This window comes from Drosophila takahashii, chromosome 2R, assembly GCF_030179915.1.
Source record: "Drosophila takahashii strain IR98-3 E-12201 chromosome 2R, DtakHiC1v2, whole genome shotgun sequence".
NCBI classification, from domain to species: Eukaryota; Metazoa; Arthropoda; class Insecta; order Diptera; family Drosophilidae; genus Drosophila; species Drosophila takahashii.
The window spans coordinates 41,076,937-41,096,819 of record NC_091679.1 but is presented as its reverse complement, the minus strand read 5'-3'; the positions used below and the strand labels follow the sequence as shown (position 1 = coordinate 41,096,819).

Here is a 19,883-nt window from a genome sequence, read left to right as displayed (position 1 = left end):
TATTAAACTTAATTTTAACTTTATGATTCCTTTTAAATGGTTTAGACCTTTGGCCTTACGACAATTTCAAGTTTTAAAGATGGTGACGATATTAAAGATGTGATCGTCAAAACCTTTATTTGTTTTGTCTTAATTATTACCATTATTTTGTTACCAAGTGTTATGCAATTCAGTTGTCAGCACTTTTCTTGACCTCAACCTAAGATTACATTTGCTTTCGTAGTAATGTGTAGTATTGCACTTAAGTGCACGAACTAAAGAGCGAATGTTTCACAGAGAGATGAACAAACAAGCACCTATTCGTCAACCGCTCCCCCAAAAGCCTTGAATCCACTAACCCTACGATCGACAAACTAATCAACCGATCAACTAGACAACTGATAGCGCTACTCAGCTATTGAAAACATATTGAAAAGGAATAATTAAAATCACACATCTTAAATACAAAATCTTAATAATGAACCTATGAAAAGTACCTAATTATTTTGATTTCAAATAAATATGAATTTTTCAAGAGAATTAAATCCCCCAGCGATTGGTTCAGTGGAACAGCGGCAACATCTTCTCCGCCAGCAGCGTCAAATGCACTTCCAATTTATCAGCTCTGGGCTGCCAGTTTTCCTTGCCTTCTGCAGTCCCCTGAAACCCCCGAAACCCCCGAAACCCCTTTTCCTCCAGCCTTGGTCCTTGTGCAACATGAGGCAACATCAAAGTGCAGATGTTGTTGATGCTGCCGCTGCTGTTGCTGTTGTCGCTGTCGCCATTGCTGTTGCTGTTGGTGTTGCTGCTGCTAGGCGATGTTGCTGCTAGATGTTGCCGTTGTGTGTTCTCCATTTATTGCTACTTTGGCGGCAACTGCACATTAGTCGCATATCTGTTGAAATTCACGGCAATTAGTTGCCGGCCCAGTGGAAAAAGCATTTATGGAAATCAGCTATCAAGGCCAGTTAATTATAGACCATTGAAATCGGTTCAATTATTGTACATCATTGGCGAGAATACAACAAGAAAGCGGATATGTTGTCTGCCGGATTAATGTGCATATTGCACATTTTTAACCGGTTAAATCGATTAAAGGAGGATTTCTTATTAATCGGAATTTTTAATTTGCCGATAGCTTTCACAAGCTTAATCGTTTGTAAGAGGATTTTTGCCATTAATTTTTTGGAACTGCGATTCTTAATTTCTTTCCCATTTTAAAAACAGCTTGTGAGCTTTTATGTACAAGAACGAATTCACTTTTTGTATTTCATTCATTGATTTGTCATCGTTAATCTTCTGAAATTCAAATCCCCTTTCGAGTGCCACAAGTGCCGGCAGTTAAACTGTGTCACAGTTATATCATTATTCGCTTATTCCGCTGGAGACAAAAGGAATCATCGCAGTTTTTCCTTGCCCGCCATCACTTTTGGTCCTTTTTTCGCCCGGCAATTGCATTTTATGTAGCGACAACGGCTCATTGCAGGCATTTTTGCGCAAATCCTTGTGATTGCAATGAATAATATTTTTAATGCAAATAACCAGCGGACAACTAGAGGGGTTTGGAAGGGGGTTTTCGAGGGGGGTACGATATGACAGTCGCGCTGACAGGCAGCAAGAATGGCAATGAGGAGGACCCGACAACTGAGAAAGGACTTCACAGGCAGCTCAGCCAAGTAAGCTGTTCTCTGGGTCCTGATTCCCCGTCCTTTCAACCTCCCCCCCACCCCCTCCTCGCGGCACATTTCATTCATTTTCTTTTCAATTTCAATTCCCGTCAAGATTGCAGCACCTCCTCCTCCTTCTGCCCATCCTCTATTACCCCTTTTTTTGCGCCATCCCATCAGCGTTCTCATCTTTGTAGTGGAAATCGTCCCATCGTCCGGTAATGAAATTTTACTCATTGTTTCCCAGTTTGGCACTGGCAATTTGCCATGAAGCTGTTCTCAAAAATAGCAGAAATCTTTGAAATGACTGATAAGAGAATGTGTTTCATAAATTTTAGGAACTATATATTTTAATCCGAAATATATTTAATATGAAACGATGATCTATTTCATGTTATGTGAGCGATGCCAGAAGTTTAACATGCGCATATCGATTTGACGGAGACGTGTTACTTTGTACTTTCTGAATTTTTTTTATATTTGTAAATATAAACATAAGAAAATAAATATGTTTTTTCTGAAATTCTATACGAGAACACCGCTTTGAATTCTCCTACTTTCGCCCCATGGAAATTCTCGCTCATATCTTTTATGTTCATCGGCTTGTCAGCATTGTCATCGTCAATGTCGCTTGGTTGCATTTCTATCATTATCGTCATCATCTGATATTCATTACAGTTGCAACATAAGGAGATTGGGTGACATAAAGAGGGAGCGAGGGCACTGCTCCTTATTATTATTCATGGCAAGTAATTTGTTATCTGTGCTCAGTTCTTTGCATTGTTATGTCTTTTTTGGGTATTTAATGAAATTGCACACATTTGCATGTGTTGCATCCTGCGGGAATTTGGGTCAAATCGAGCCATCTCTTTACGACTTTTCCTTATAATCACTCGAACACGCACACACGTAGACTAAGTGTATTTATTTTATTTTCCACAACATTGACAACGTAACCTAATTTGCACAGTTTTGCAACTCCTCCAAACACACAAAACCCCTTTTGTAAGCGACGCATGTCTAATTTATGCAAAAATCGACCCTGGCAAGCCAACTGGCCATATTTTAGCTATTCAGCCCAGACACAAACAACCGAATTCCAGCCAACAGAACTATATATGTACGTGTATTAGGCCATATCCATGTGTAATAACTGGCATATTGTATGCAAATACAATGAATAGATTTTTGCCATGGGCAAGGCCATATCCCCATTTCCCCCACTCCACGGTTCATTCAATTAGAAAGACAATAAGTTATAATGGAAATTATGGCTGCTGATGAAGCGGCTGGGGAAATATCAACAAAGGGAAGCTGGGAATATAATCAGGTTTAAAGGCCGCACAACTAACATTAATTGGGAATGAAATTGTGGGCAGACAGCTAAATTATTTGGTAAGCTACGCAATATATTTCCCAGATATTTCGGGGAGTGAAAATGTAATTTAAAATCGAGGTACTCACAGTATTTATTTGATTTCTCAAAGTTAAGCTAGCATATGAAATATTCTACGGTAATTGAACCGAATGATTGCTGTCAAGTTTTTAATTTGCAATTAAATAAGCGAAGAAAGACATTCGATGAAGCGTTTACCAATAAAATTCCTCAAATGCAATTAATTTCCGGACGCCAAGTAAGTGATTCTAGGCCTTTGCCAAAATATGAATGTAATTAAACAAGAATGCAATACTTTTGTGTTCAAGGATAAGTGAAAATCGTTCGAGTGTTGGCTGGAATATGTATATTATGTAGTATGCACATGCGAGTATCTCTGGGAAAACTCACTCAAGTGCCAGATGAAAGATGCCATTTACAGTGGCTCAAGGTTACCGAGTACGAGATGGCTGAAAGGCTCTTGGGACCTGGCCCAGGTTTAGTTTAATTGAATGTCAACCTGATAGGCACGCGGCAGCTGCTTTTCCTGCTTTTCCTCCACCTATACTATACGTATATATCCTTGAATTTGCCTGCGCGCGTGTGTGTTTTTGCCCGATCTCCCCAGTGAAATATTTATAGAGCCTGTATGCACACATATCGAACGGGAAATGAATGGAAGCACTTCAATGAAATTTATGTAATACAAAGGCAAAATATATTGTTACATTCTTTTGGGGGCAGGCAAGGGCAGACATGCAAAGCATATGGGAAATATAATAAAGAACTATTTATACCCAGGTTTTTTCACTATTCGAATGGTATACTGTGCTTCGCCATATTTAAGAAAATACATTTTAGAAAAATAAGTCTCTCTTATTTCCATTTTCTAATTCACTTTTGAATGCATTGAAATTAATATTTCAATAAAACTTTAAAATCCATTATTTAAATGTACAAACAAACGAGACTCTCAGTGAGATCAGAAAAGCATAAAGATCGCACCTGCTGATATTAAATACAAATTTGCAGTATTACATTGTTTTTACTCGGCCCTAAATAATTATATTTCTCTGTTAACCATATATATTTGCAGCTTACCTTTATAACATCGCACTTCACCCCCTGTTTTAACCGGTTGTATATGGAAAAGCACTTTAATGTATGTTCTTTATCAACGTTATATATTTTGTAACAATATTTTAAAATTGTTACAATAATTTTACAAATTTTTATTTATACTTGATTGTCTTGCTGACAAATGAATAAACGCTCCAAATTGCAATTACCATTAGTCAAAAGTGTGCTTGTTAGAAACACGCAACTTTCAGGTTGGAAGTGTTTTCGAAGCCCTTCTAGGAATGAAGGTGTCTTTCCGGTGGCCAAAGACACGAACTGGTCCGTATTGTTCTTGCTGTGGATGCCAAGCCAGTAGGAGGCGTAAGACATACGTTCGAGTACTTTTCTGATCGGATTAAACTCACTTTCGTTGATGGTGGCTAAGTAACCACCCATCCGTAGACAGTGGGATTCAGCACTAGTCCAAGTTGCCTTAATATTTCGTTCAATGTAGAAATATCGATCGCCGATCAGCTGGAACTTTGAATGGATGTTTTCTGAGGAGGTTGTGGAGAGGGGCTTAAGAGTTGTCGTCTGAAAATACTGCCCTTCGATTTTGGTCAAAAGCTTTTCGATACTGGTCTGAACTGCAAGTATTTCGACCTCCACTTTGGTCTGAAGTTTCTTCAAACTGGTCTCGAAGTCTTCCTTGGTAATGCAAAGAGACCTGGTCGATTCGTCTTGCTGCGCGATGATCTGATTCAAAAGTTCTCCAGTCAGATTAAGGTGGTCGTGCATCATTGTGTGAATTTTGGTCACCTGCAGTTCCTGTCCGTTTCGTACCGCCTGAAGATTGTTCTGCATGGCCTTCTGCTCACCTTCGATCCTGTTTAGCTGGGCTGCAGTTTTCCTGATATAACCATCCATTGGCTCAAGAGCAGTTTGGATGGATTGCCTATACCGATTTTCAGGATTGAGAAATAATCCTGCCAATGATCCATCCAAATCTCCGACAATGAAGACACACAAAAAAAGGATACTCAGCTTAGACATTGTAAGTTATTATAACCACTCAAAACAAACGATTCAGAAAGAATGAAAGCGAACTACCTGTGAAAGGTCTAAAGAAACGTTTAATATTGCTGATGATTGTCATTTAAAGTATTGCGTATTATATATGAGTTGTGTGCATGGCATAAAAGGTGTGCTATCAGTTGTTTATTTATTTAAAGTTGTCGTTGAAATAGTAAGTTCAAGGTTTTTAAGGGCGCATTTGTCGAATAGGTCGATGAACGTAAAAAGTACACTTCATTACTACATAGGAAAATAAAATATTCCAGAACATTGCTGATAAGATGAGAGTAGGATTTAAAGAAAATATCTTGCAAAGCAACAATTTATTAATATTTATTTACAATTTATTAAGACAAATAATAATATTGTTTATATTATATTAAGAGGTAATCCCAAGTCGAACCTCCCCGGTTTTTTGATGCTCATCTGGCTGCTCATTTGCCAGGGCTAAAGCGACATGCGATACGAGCACGCTCCACATTTTCCCCAGGGATGCAGTAGCTACATATGTGGTTCGAGTGAGTGTGTGGAGAGCAGGTAAACTGCAACAAATTTCATACTATTGAGTGGTTTTTGAGTGCATTTGAAATAAATGTTATCAATGAAGTTGCATACTTTATGGGCGCCATCCCCGACCCCAAAGCCCGACACCAACCCCGATAAACCCCGAAACCCAACCTCAACCTCAAAGTCCCCAGGGACTTCGAGGCGAGGAGATGTGGGGACCGGGAGCAGAAGGACCAGGAGGACCAGGCCGGGGCCACATAAAATGAAACGTTTTTAAGTTAAGTGCAGTCAAGAGAATCGACCAACCGACTGACTGACTAACTGACTAACTGAGTGACTGAGCGAGTGTTTCAATTTGTTTGATGGAAAACCAATTGTGGACAAGAGCTCGTCGAACTCAAACTCCATACTCCTCGTTGCTCATCTTGAAATCCATTAAAATGCCGAACCATTAAAGCGACCCCTCCTTCCACTCATAGTTGCATTTTCCCAATTTCCGATACGGACCTTGGCGATTGATTAAAGTTGGTATTTTAATTAAAACAAAAAGGCCAAAACATCAAGTGAGCTCCAAGCTCCGCCCCCGCTGCACTTTTTATGCAACATGCCGAAAAGCATCGAATAAATCACAAAAGCGAGCTAAATGCCCAGAAAAAATCTTCTCCGGGCCAAGTTGGTGTGAAAACATTTTGCTGGCAACAAACAAAAAGTGGGGTAAATCAGAACCAAAAGGCTGAAATCGAAAAAAAAGAAATACACTACAAAATCGACAGAAACTCGACCAAAACCAGAATCCGGGCTTGCTGCAAGCCATTCCGTACCCCCAATACCAAACGAAATCCCAATACCATTCCCATTCCCTTCTCCAATCCATTTCGATGGTACACTTTTGTGTGTTGATTGAAATGCCGTTTCATTTTTGATGTTTCGTCCTTTGTTGCCGATTTATCCTATTTTTATTTATCGATTTCAGACTGGCCTGTCCTCTGTTTATAAATAAATGTTTCAATTTTACCATAAAAAATGCGAGGAAAATGCAAATTCCTTTGCTCTCTTTTTTTTTGGTTTTTTGTTTTGTTAGTTTGCAAAATGAAAATTTCAGAGTCGAAAATGAAAGAGAAAAGCAAAATGCATGGTATTTTCCAGTTAAATGGGGTGGACAAGGGGTTGGGAAAATTGGTTCGACATGTCACGATTTAATTTTAAACGAAACTTCGATTGAGATAATTGATGCCCTGTGATTTATTCCCGCTAGCAGGCACTAGAAAATTCTCTGACACCTGAACTGTGTTTATTTAAAAAGGATTCTTTGCCATTGTCAGTTTGAAAATGGGTTTGATTCAGATTAATCAAATAACCCAATAAAAGCTCTGTTGAAATGTGAATATTTGTGCATATTTTAAAGCCCTGAAATAAATACCTTTTATTTTTCTGTAAATCGTAGTTGAAATTCTCCGCTTACTTACAGCCAAAGAGAACTCAATTAACTTGGAGTTGAAGGTGTCCCACAAGTTTTTTGCTGCCAGCTATCCAGCTTAATTGAAGGCAATTATGCGCTTATCAAAACCCCGCCTCTTGGCCCCAGGAATGCCCATACGATTGTTCCTATCACTCGGCCATAATTAAAATGTTTTCTGCCAGGCGGTTTGGGATCGGTGGAAAAAAGTGGCCCAACCAGAGGCATGAATAAGCGCTGCCACCAAAGTGAGCCCAATTAAGGGGAGCCAGTCGAATCTGTGAGATGCGGACGACAGGCCGCAGACCGAACTGGAGAGGTGGACAACTGGACTCCACCTGTGGCTGATGGAAAAAGGCATTAAATCAATTCCGTTGTCAGCTCGCGCAATCCTCAAACGGGGGGTATAGAAAAAAAGATACAAAAAGAGAAACAAGTCCAGGCAGCCAGATGAATGGCATGCATCGCTGGCCACAGCTAGATGCCTTGTCCATGGGTCTCGGAACCCACAATCCCATTCCCATTCCCGATCCCAGCGATTCCAGCTATTTAACACACAGCGAAACGCCAAGAAATTTCTGCGATTCGCCCGGCAATGAGAAACGCGTCGAGGTTACGCTCAATCAATCTCGCCCAGCGACAAATGTCCGTCTGTTTTGGGGTCCTCCTCTTGGACACTATATAGTGGGCAATATGCCTAAAAAGACGGGGGATACTAAAGAGGCGGAGGTGTCTTCGCTTCACGTGCCAGCCTCATCGCTTATGGGCTCATTCATTTCATTTAGCTGCCCATGATTTATTCATGATAATTACTTCATTGGCTTAATTAAGTGTTGACTTCTGGCGGGCCATATTAAAGTTGAACGGAAACGGAAGCGTCAGTTAAAAAATTCCAGAGAGCAATTATAAACTTTTGTTTACAAAATAATTTACTGAGTTACTTTAGGAAATTAAAAAAAAGTCTATAATATTAAAGAGTCAATATGGAAGAAAATGAATGTTAAAAAAAAGATTAGGTTTCGGTTAAATAAAACTTTACATTTTTTGAAAATTATTTATTAGATTAATTATATTAATTAAGTACAATTCCTTTGAAAGATTTTCTATAAATACAAGAAACTCTTTGAAAATCATGCTCCCTTTTTATCCATCTACTCCCAATTCAACAACTTAATTTCTCGTTGCTCACTTGTTATGGAGTCCATCCCCTGGCACTCCACTCAGCAGTCTCCATCAGCAGTGATTAGCTATTTTATTGCCAGTTCTGTGGGTTCCGTCTCTAGAGAATCATCCATCCGTTCCTCTTTCTCTCAATCTCTTCTCCACTTTGCCACTCATCTCCGCGTTCATTTCCGTCTTTGCTAATTCGCCAAAGAAAGTAATTAAGTGAGCAGTTTTTTTGTGCTGCAGTTCCGATTTGATTTTCCCTCACGGGGACTCGGCGAATGCGACACACGCAGACATTATTCACAATTTTAGCACATCATTCGCATTGACTGGACCGACTATCATCTAATTAGGATACCATTAGTTGCCCCCCTTTGCGGAATTACCTGACTTTCATCCCCGCCGCCAACTCATTGTTTTAGCCGCTTTTAGTCGAAGCTGCAGCAGCCAAGCTTCGCCTGTCTAATTAAAACTCGTTTAGCAACAATTTCAATTGCGTTTCAAGAACCTGTTGCCAAGACTCCCCGCTGAAATAATCCACATAGCCCACCCCATCATCATTTCGCTTTCTATACCCTCACAGGCGGTTTAACTATTTCGATCAGAGGCTGGCAATACTGATAAGAATCCGATTGCAGTACTATAATATAAAGTATACACTTAAACAAATGTTCACAAATTTTCTGAAATGTATACAAATGGTTCAAAAACCTTTAAAATTTAATATATTTATGATTATACAATTTTTAAGTACTCAAAAAATAATCTATTAGTTTACAAAAATAATAATACAAATTCGCCATATATATTTTTTTAAAGAAATTTTTAAACCATTTATTTTTATAAAATCAAAAAAGAGTATACAATCTTCAACATTCCAAATTTTATATTATTTCTCTTTTTTTTCCAGTGCACTGTAACAAGGTTTCCATTTCCATTTTCTTCCTTTCGTCGCTGCTTTTTGCTGATTGTGTAATTTTAATGTAATTCGCTTTTATTGTTTTTTATTCGTCTCCTCTGTGTTTCTGTCTCTTTCTTTGCCGCTGTCCCCGTCTCTTTCTCGGCTCGTTGTCGTCTGTGTGTCTGACATTAATTGCAAGTGCAAGAAAAAAACTGTTGTGGGGGTTAAAACACAATAAATTATAATCGCAAAAGTTTTCCCTTTTTTGCGAGCAACATTTATTGATTCAATTTGGCGAAAGACGAAACTGCAATGGGGGAGCCTGTCTGGCAGCACTAAGCACCTACAGCCCATAAATCAAATAAATCGGTTTAAGGCCTGCCACCCACTATACTTATGCCCTATATGTACCCATCCCCATCCATCCCCCAGTCAAGCAATTAAAGTTTTTCAAGGGCCATCCGCAACTGCAATTATGATTCAACGAGTACTGGTACTTTCCCGTGGCCAAAGACAAAAGGTAATTGAGGCCGGTCCGGGTCCTGATTCTCATTCTGATTCTGATTCCGGCATAACAGCCGGATACGGACCCTTCTGGCGTCTCGCACAAATCTACATTACCATGATAATTTATGGCGTCTGGGCTGGGGGATCAGGTTGGCGGGGAAAAGCGGGGGAAAAACAGTTTCCCTGGCCCCAGACACAAAGTCCTACTCCACTCCCTAAGAGTCCACGTCACTTGACTCTCTTCAGTTTTTTTTGTTTTACGGCAAGTAAAATAATTCTCCTTGAACTTGAATACTTGTGTTTCTTGTAAACTAATAAGGGAAGAACAGAAAACACCGTCATACAAACATATATTCCAATGAAACACTGAACCAAATTTGAATTATCCTGCTATAAATAAAAAATGTTTGTTTGAATATCCTTATAATTCATTTAAAATTATAAAAAAATGATCAACAACTCTTTATTTTAGAATATAATCTTTGATATAAAATAGAAAAACATAATTTGGGAAAAGATTTCAAACCAATTCTGAAAGAGCAATTCGCCCCGAATATTTAATAAATAAATAAATAATATTATTTTTATTATTTGCTAACTCAAAAATATTTTAAAGTTAATATTTAAAGGGAATATTTAAGAGGAATTATAAAATGTCTTATTAAAACAAAGTAACTTAGCTATCACACATTTTTACGAAATATATTTGCAGTAGCTACTTGTTTTTGGTATATTTAAACATTTTAGGGAATCGCATTACCCCAGCAAAAGCATCAAAATAGAAAGTAAGTAGGGAGGACTAGGGGCCAGGGGCGGCGACAGATAAAATTCCAGGGGGAGCACGTTTGTGTGGTAGGGAAAAGAGAAAAAAAAAAACAGATCGGCAGGCAAACACGGGCAGGAGCAAAACGTAGAGTTCATCAAAAAGGGATTTTGAAATACAAATGAATTTTCGGCATTCCGTTGGAGGCCGTCAGAGACAGAGAGCTTCAACCAGGCCAAATAGGCGCCCACAAAGGCAATGAGCCGGAGGGGGGTAATGGGGCTGGGGAGCCCCTTCCTCCCACATAGAAGGAGATAGAGAGATGTACCGAGCCAAGCCCTCGCAATCAGCCAAAAAATGAAACACTTGCCTATGTGCCGGGTGCTACACTTAGGAAAAACTGTTAATAAAATATTCCAAAAATTTAATAAATATTTGGGATACTATTTTATAAACGAAGAATAAATATTATATAAAATTAAGTATGTAATAAAATATTACCTAGAGTTAAAATCCTTTTCTGAACATTAAAGTGTGGAATTATTCAAGAAATAAAGGATTTTCATGGGTAATATTTTCTTGGAAAGGTATAACATTTTCCTGGTAAATTCCTAGCCAATTCTTACCATTTTCCGTTGCCTTGTGAATTTGTGCCAGGTTTTCCCGAGTGATTGACGTTCGTTTGAGTGTGTGGGTGGCTGACAGGGAGGTGTTGGCGCCCCACTGAAACAAAGAAACGTCGGGTACAAAAAAATATATAGAGAGGAGAAGAAAAACTTTTGCTTACTCTGCGAGAAATGCCAATCAACCCTTTCCTCTGGCATGTGGAAAATGCACGAGCAACGCGCGATGGGGGTGGGAAAAAAGGGGTAAAGGGGGGTTTTTTTGGGGAAAATAAAGGGTGAGAGCGACTGTCAACAGCAGCATTCTTCAGGGGCGGCCGTAAAAACGACGACTCATTTGTATTTCCTTGTCAGCTCCTCTGATCTGCTCTACTCGGCTCCGCTGTGGTCCTTGGTTGTTGTAATTTTCCAAATCATTTCAGCGGCTCAGTTGGAAAACTTTTCAAACGTTTAACTAGCCTCCTCCCTTAACCAACCCCCCCTCCCCTCGAGGGGCGTAGCATTCCAGCATGAAATGCCGATGGAAAGGCGAGAGGGGTTCAAATGCTAAAGTAAAAGGCAGCGACGCGGATTTAAAAGTTTAAATAACTTTTATGTATCTCATTACTCAGAAGTGACAAGGCAACCAGGCTGGGCTCCTCTTTCGCCCGCTCCTCTAAAAGAAAAGGGAGCTTTGAAAATAATCACAATGAAATCGCATAATTCAATTACAAGCCTCGTTAAGCCGGCTCAAGCGATTTTGTCACACTATGCCCAGGCAACTACAAAAGGGAATCACAAACAAAGAGCAGAGATAGCGAGCAAAAGAAAGAGTTACAGTCGTACTTCCAAGGAATATCCGACAAACAAAGAACAAATAAAGAGCTAAATGCATGCATTATTAAGTCATTTAAATGATTAGAAAAAATTTTGATGAGTTATATTCAAAAAATTCTATTTTCCATAATTCCAAAGAACTTGTAAAAAAATCTTGGAAAATGTATCCTTTCATATAAAAAAAGCTTTCGATTTTAGTATGTATTTCAGTATTGTAAAAATATACACGCCGGTTCATAAAATCAAAAGTAACTTATGTATGGTGCTCATAAATAGTTATTTAGTTTGTTTTATATTATAAAATTTATAGGATCTATTTCTTATGACCTGTATTGCCTACTTAATCAAGTCGAACTGTATATCAGTAGACCTTTAGTATCCGCTTCATCGGATAGACAACACCGCTTTTGGAGGGGAACCAAAGAAATCGCAGTGATTTGTGCCAGGCTTAGAAGCGGCGATTATCGGGTGGGAGAATGAACTGGACTTTTGATAAGAGGCTTTTCGGAAAAGGGTAGCCCAAGCGGGAAATAAAGGGCACAACACAATGCTTACCTATTTCAGAAAAAATCAAAGTTAATTCTGGATTTTCTTCTTATCAACTTGCCAGTTGGTAACATTTAAATCATTTAACTTTTGCTCTCTTTCATTGTCTGAGCATTCCGTATTTTCCCCTTTGAGCTTTCGACTTAATTGAGGTGCTACGGAAAATTCAGATGGGTCTACCACCTGCAGTTACCCCCTGCCGAAAAAACTTTCATTGTGCACCCCGCAATTAACAAAGATTGCAAAGCTTTTAGCTCTGCAGTTCTCAGTACCATTTTTCTCGAACAGGGAATTGTATACCCCCCTTGGACTCTGTGGTCATGCTACACCACCCACCCCCAGAACCAAAAACAATTTTCCACCTTGATTTTCTTACACCTTTACTATTTCATTTCCTTCCATCATCGCTTTGTGGGGGCTGCCTGGCATTCGTTTTGCATTTTTAGTTTCTTTTAAGTGAAATCTAAATGCTTTTACTACCAACAGTTGGCTTTTCCTTTTCCCTGGCTTTCGCTCTGTAGTTTTTCAGTATTTCCCCCCATTATCACTGGCAGCGTTTAACTTGCCAGAATCATGAATTCGTTTTGTTGTCGCCTTTCCTCGTTTTTCCAGCATTTCCATCTTGCTTTTCTTTTTTTGTTTTTGGTTTTTTGTGATGTGTAAATAGCATTTGCTGGTCGGTTACTCAATGGTGGAAAAGGGGGATGGGTTCTCCTTTAAGTCAAAGCGAGATAAAAACATTTGGCATTGCAATGCGTTTCATTTGCGTCTCGTTTCGTTTCGTTTCGTTTCGTTTGCTTCCATTACCTTTTATCGCTGACCCCTGAAACCCACCCGTGGGCCGACCCCTGACCCCTGACCACCGGTGGCCAAGCTAACGAAGTCAGCCATCCCCAGCGACTCTTGTAATTTTAACCAAGACAGGAAGGCGTCGCCTTGGAACAGTGTTCATTCATTATGAAGTACTCGCCCCCTGAGGACTTTCCATTTCGTTGCCCGAAATGCGCATAAAATTGTATCATTCTATTTTTAAATATACGAATTCGAAATGTTTTCGTTCTCGCTTTCCGTTTAGTTTGATTCCTTTGACAATTTCCGGTTTGTTGACTCCTTTTTGCTCCCTTTCCTTGCCGACTGTCCTTTTGTTTTGTTGTCTTTTATGGTTTCTTATTTAAAAGCCATAAAATTCAGCACATGTCTTCAATTTGGGCGTCTCGGCTGTCAAATTGGACATTTCCTCCGGGAGACCAAAGGGACCAAATAAAAAAAAGAAGAAAACAAAACGGAAGCTTGCGTAAAGTTTTGCGGCCCATAAAAAGTAGGCTCCATGACCAAAAGGGGCGGGGATTGAGACAGGGATAAGGGAAAAGGAAGATATCTATCCTAGCCATTGGCCAAACCAACTGGGAGGAACTAGCCAAGGATCGTAGCTTTGATTGCTCTGTCAATTCTGATTTGAGTGTCTTACTTAAGTCGCTCTAATGGGGTTGCTAGAAAAGATACAAAGTTTTCGTTTGGAATGACAATATCTATTGACCATCGATAATCATTTAGCATAGTTTGTCATTTATGTAAGCCTTTTAAATGGTATTTTCTTATTCGGATTGATTTTGCTAGTTATAGTGATTTAAATTTTCTATTTTATATATTTTTAAAAACGAATAGTAAAAATTCCTAACTTTGAAAAAATCTATACAGCTTAAAAAACAAATAAAAAATTATTTAATATATATTAAAAGTAACCCTTTAGTAAAAATTCTTAACTTTAAAAAAATCTATACAGCTTAAAGAACAAATAAAAAATTGTTTAATATATATTAAAAGTAACCCTTTAGTAAATGTCCTTCAACAAAACTACCATGCTTTTAAAAGGCTAAAATACAATGCCCTTTTTCCCCAGGTCCAATAATTTATCAGACCCCTTTAAAACTCTCTTTAATTTTAATTTCAAATAAAAGCAATTAAAATTTGCACCACAAAGTGAAAGGCAACAAACAAAAACAAGAGAGAACGCTATAGTCGGGTGCCCCGACTATCAGATACCCGTTACTCAGCTAAAGGGAGTGCGAAAGAGATGGAGAAAAACTTTGATCCGCCGTAACTTTTTAACGAATGGTCCGATTTAAAAAATTTCTTCTACATTTCGATAGGTATTGATAAACACAATAAAACTGCATTTTTACTTTTCCAAAATATTGAAATTTTTAAAATCGTATATATGCGATTGTGGGCGTTAGAGGGGGCGTGGCACCCTTTTGAAACAAACTTGCGCTGCGTAGGAACTCCTAGAATCTGCATGCAAAATGTCAATCTTCTAGCTTTTATAGTTTCCGAGATCTCAGCGTTCATACGGACAGACGGACAGACAGACAGACAGACAGACAGACGGACAGACGGACATGGCTAGATCGACTCGGCTAGTGATCCTGATCAAGAATATATATACTTTATGGGGTCGGAAACGCTTCCTTCTACCTGTTACATACTTTTGCACGAATACAATATACCCTTTTACTCTACGAGTAACGGGTATAACTAACAGGAGGGCGGCACAAATGTGCTGTTTTAAAAATTCGCCCAGTTGAATGCACTTTACGATGCCACGCCCCCCAAACAAAACAAACTTTCAACTTTCATGGGGGACTGAGTACAGGGGTCTTATGTGGGATATGCAAATTTTTCATTAGTTGAAGGAGCCAAAGCCAACGTCATCGTCATTTCGATGGGAGACCCTTGGGGCGCCTTTGTGGTCAGGTCCTCGTTGCGATGATTGTGCGATTTTTTAATCAAATCGTCGGCCGATTATGTGGGGCCCCGCGACTGAGTTGCCGGAATGTTGAAACTATAATTTCACGCGGGGCACGCGGGGTGGCAGCAATTTGTTCGCTAAAACAAACTTGTGCTAAAAAAGAGCTCAATTTAACACATTTCATATGTAAATACCTCAAAGTACAACACGGCCAGGGATCCCAATGGATCGTCTCTTTATTTTTTTTTAACCCCCCTTTTGTGGGGTCGCCTTTCCCCCCACCGCCGCGGGCAGTAAATTACCACAACACGCAGGTCCCATTCCCAGTCCCACTCCCTTTTCCATTCTCAGTTCCCAGTTCCCAGACGAGTGCAAACTCGTTCGAACCAGGCCATAATAATCGCCTTTAATAAATTATCGGCTTGCGCGGCGCGAAAAACGCGAGGAGCCCCAAACAAGCTCAAAAAGGGGGTTGGTCAGGAAGGGCAAGGGATAAAAGGGATGGGAAAAGCAACCTGCATCACTCAGCGGTCAACAATGCAAAAACGGGAGCATGTCCAATGGCCAAGCACTGAAAAATATATAACTACATGTATACAAAATAAAAAATTCATAAGTCGAAAAACTAATATATATGTAAAAACATTTTATTGACAACTGGCGAAAATATTCACAATTTTTTTTTAGATCGAAATGTATTTTTCTCTTTTGACTAAATCAACGTGCCGTTTTATTGAAGTACTATTTCATTCCATAAGAATTGGGGGGTAGAGTTGAAAACATACTATTCTTTTGGTAAAAAATCTAAAAATATGTTTCCGAAATTAACAACTATTTAAAAAAAGACATTGCATACTTCAAGGGGTTTGAAATATCCCAATATCGTCACGAATTTAAAGCAAATGAACTTTATTTATTGTACAGCTAAAGTCATTATGGTTTCTTAACAGTACATGCCAAAGAAACCCTTTTAAATGCTAATTTTTACAATATTTTTTTCGCTGTGCAAAATCGAGCGAGTACTCAGGCGATGGCCGACATTTAAATTGCTTTGCATGTGTTGCACTCCCTTTTTCTGCCACTCCACCTTTCCCTGCCCCTCTTAACCCCTCCGCGGGACTCTGGCTCTCCCTTTTCCCTTTTAACCCCCCACTTATGGCCAACTCCTTGTTGTGTGCTCAACTTGCGTGAAATTTCAATTCCTCGCACTGGGAGCTGGGCTTCAATGGGGCAATTGCTGTAATGAAGTGCTTGAATGCCAATCAGCGGCAACGGCCAGGACGCAGTGGGTTAACCTTAACCCATGCAACATACAGGCAACATCCAGCAGGCAACCTTACAAAACCCTTTAGGGCGCTGCAATTTTGACATAATTTTTGATAAGTTGTTAACAAAAAGGTTGCCAAATTGTTGAGTAAATAAAAGTGGATGTTGATTCTTCGACCTGGTCACGTAAGCTCCTCCTTTTCAGAACCCCCTCCCGAATCCCCTATCCCCACTACACTACCCATCATAATTGCTGCCGTTCACGTAGCTGCAAATTTATAAGGTGATTTTTCATAAAACGTTTTCTCTGCACACCGCGCGCTCAGCGAATATTTCTGGTGTTTTTCGCTCATATTTCCCTCATGTCCAAATTAATTTATGAATTATTTTCTTTAAAATACCAAGAATAAACAACATGGAAGCGAGCAATTAACTCGGCGAACTCCGCCGACTGGCGCCTCCGGGCGACCCCACTCTCCTTAAATAAATTCGCCAAAGTTTTTAATAGTCAAGTGTTGAAAATTGAGCGACTGGGTGTTGACTGATTTATACACGATAATGGGCCGGGGAGGAGTGAACATCGCCGCCGGTCAAATGGCCGGCAATTAAGCGGCTTTCTGTTGGTTAAAGCCAAACGTGCCGAAGCCGTCGAAGCAAACTGTCTGCTGGCAGGATCTTTTGGCCTCGGACTGCAGGTGTTAAGCAGTTCGCATAGTTCACTAAGTTGGGTCAATATTGGCAGAGGTCAGAGGGAAAAAGCAAGGATAGTTTTAGGGTAAGAAAAAAAATTGATGGACAATTACTGCGGTTTTTTATTATGCAAATACAAATTTTTTGACAAATTTATTAAAAACTGGAATATATATTTTTTGCATTCTTTTTCATTTACACTTGTTGTTCAAATTGACAAATGAAAAAAAATCTCAAACTACAAATACCAGTACTGAATACCTCACTAGCAATCCAAGCGCATCTTTCAGGTTCGGTTCGCTTTTGGAATCTATTAAAAAGTGTGGATGGCTTTCCTGAAACTGAAGAGACGAACGTGTCCGTACCATTCCTAGCCTTGAAGCCAACCCAGTATTTCCTATTGGCAGCATACTTTCTAAGTTCACCTCGGAGAGGTCGAATTTCTTCTAAGTCTTCGGTGGTGGATAAATAACCACCCATTCCTTGACAGTTGGCTTCAGCATCAGTCCAAGTAGTCCTAATATTACGTTCAATGTAGTAATATTTATCACCGATCAGCTGTACCTTAGCTGGAATGTTTTCCACAGTAGTTGTGGGAATGGGATTTAAAGTTACCGCCTGAATTGACTGGTCTTCGTTTTTGTTTAGTAGCTTATCTATACTGCTTTGAACTGCAAGGATTTTTTGCTTCACTTTAGTCTGAAGTTCCTGATGTTCAAAATCCTTATTTCGCAACCTGGTCGATTTTTCTTGCTGCGCTACGATCTGATCTAAAGAGTTCTGGAGGGTTGCTTTCTGATTTTCCATTCGGGTCTTGGCCTCCGGAAGACTTTCAGTCAGGTTAAGAAATTTCATCATTGTGTGAATTATGATCATCTGAAGTTCCAGTCCGTTTCGTATCGCCTGTAGATTTTCCTGCATGGCCTCCTGCTCACCTTCGATCCTGTTTAGTTGGGCTTCTGCTTTCTTAATATAAGCATCCGTCGGCTTGAGAGCAGTTTGGATGGACTGACTACACTTATCCGCCAATGATCCATGAAAATATCCGAGAATAAGGACACACAATGAAAGAAGAGTCAGCTTAGACATTGTAAATTATTATAACCACTTAAATCAATCGATTCAGGTAGACTGAAAACGAGCTATTTTTTAGAGATCCCAAGAAACAATTAATATTGCTGATGATTGCATTGAAAGTATATAAGTTGTGTGCTTGTAAAGTGTGCTTATCAGTTGTCATTTATTTAAATTTGTCGATCGTAGAATTAGTGAGTTCAAGGTATTTTGCGCTCATACGCTCTTATGTTTGTCGTGTGTTGCAAAAAGTACAGTGCAAAAAGTGAATCACTGAAAAGTCATCAACTACGAATCACCTACGAAAGCAAATATATAAAATCATAAGTTAAGCTCCAGAACATTGTAGGTATATAAAATGGAGTGCAAGACACAAGCGATTAGGATTATGGGAAAATGTCGTAGAAAAAGATTATCTCTGATTTGCAGTTTTCATGCACCAGTTGCTTTCCTCTAGAGAAATCTCTTATCATCTTCAAAGTCAGACATAGTCTACGGACTTGCCTTTAACTTGTTCCAATCCATGACTCATTCGAGTATCCAATCCTAGTTATCTAACAACCCAATTCCCTACCCACCCACAATTGTAATCTGCGACGCAGCTGGGGACAAAACTATCAACAAATTGCCGATCGGTTTCACTTCATTTGCAGCACTAAATTGCAGCGTAACTCATTTTCTCTTCATGTAATCAATGTGCAAATTACATTTTGGCTAAAAGATTGACTCGGCTGGGCTGAGAAGATGGGCAAATCGAAGGAAGGCAGTGGAAATCGTTCGATGTGCTGCGTCAATCAAGAGAACTCTACTTGACCTCCATTTAAATCATTGACGAGGCAGTCCGCATCCGATGATGGCGTTTGTCGGTTCCATTGGTGCACTGAGAGAAAAAGAGTGACAAATAAAATTTAATAAACAAATATTTTTAAAATATTCGGTACACCTTTTTAAGTAATTACACTGGTCGACAAAAAAAAAGCCCAAGAATAAAAGCTACCAATCCTGAAAGGATTTTAGCTGTAGATTACTACCTCATACTTGAAAACTTTCCATCACGTCGAAGTTTTGAGAAATCCGTGGTCAAAGTTCCAAATTTTCGATTTTTAGGCACTTTTTGCGACTTAATAGTAAGAAAACCTTTCGTAGCCCAGAGCCACAATTTAGCGGAAAAGGTACTTTGAATCTTTAACTTCAAGATTGTCCAATCACAAAGTTGGGCGACCTCTACTTCTTTAGCTACAATGGATTTTACTGAAGTACTTTTTGTCAATTTTTTTCATCTATAGTAGCCTGATATTTATACCCGTTACTCGTAGAGTAAAAGGGTATACTAGATTCGTGCAAAAGTATGTAACAGCTAGAAGGAAGCGTTTCCGACCCCATAAAGTATATATATTCTTGATCAGGGTCACTAGCCGAGTCGATCTAGCCATGTCCGTCTGTCCGTCTGTCCGTCTGTCCGTCTGTCCGTCTGTCCGTCTGTCTGTCCGTCTGTCTGTCTGTATGAACGCTGAGATCTCGGAAACTACAAATACTAGAAGGTTGAGATTTCCCACACATATTCTTTGGCTTCCTACGCAGCGCAAGTTTATTTTAGCCGAGCGCCACGCCCCCTCTAACGCCCACAATCGCCCATTAACGATTTTAAAATGGGTCCTGCGCCC

General features: G+C 39.4%; 2 protein-coding genes across 2 annotated transcripts in view; both read right to left on the bottom strand.

The window, feature by feature from the left end:
* The window catches only part of ND-B12 (NADH dehydrogenase [ubiquinone] 1 beta subcomplex subunit 3), a 118,163-nt gene extending 113,593 nt beyond the window's left edge, over positions 1–4,570 (bottom strand). Inside the window, exon 1 of the mRNA XM_070214049.1 lies at positions 4,567–4,570. The gene's annotated coding sequence lies outside the window, so the exon portion shown is untranslated. The remainder of the gene's footprint in view (positions 1–4,566) is intronic.
* LOC123002702 (accessory gland protein Acp29AB-like) lies at positions 4,258–5,133 on the bottom strand. The gene has a single exon (XM_044393126.1). The coding sequence runs from the start codon at positions 5,131–5,133 to the stop codon at positions 4,258–4,260; it is 876 nt and encodes a 291-aa protein (XP_044249061.1).
* Between the last annotated feature and the right edge of the window lie 14,750 nt (positions 5,134–19,883).

What these genes read in the sequence shown, in the direction of transcription:
- LOC123002702 (XM_044393126.1), bottom strand. Translation starts at nt 5,133, where the DNA reads ATGTCTAAGCTGAGTATCCTTTTTTTGTGTGTCTTCATTGTCGGAGAT.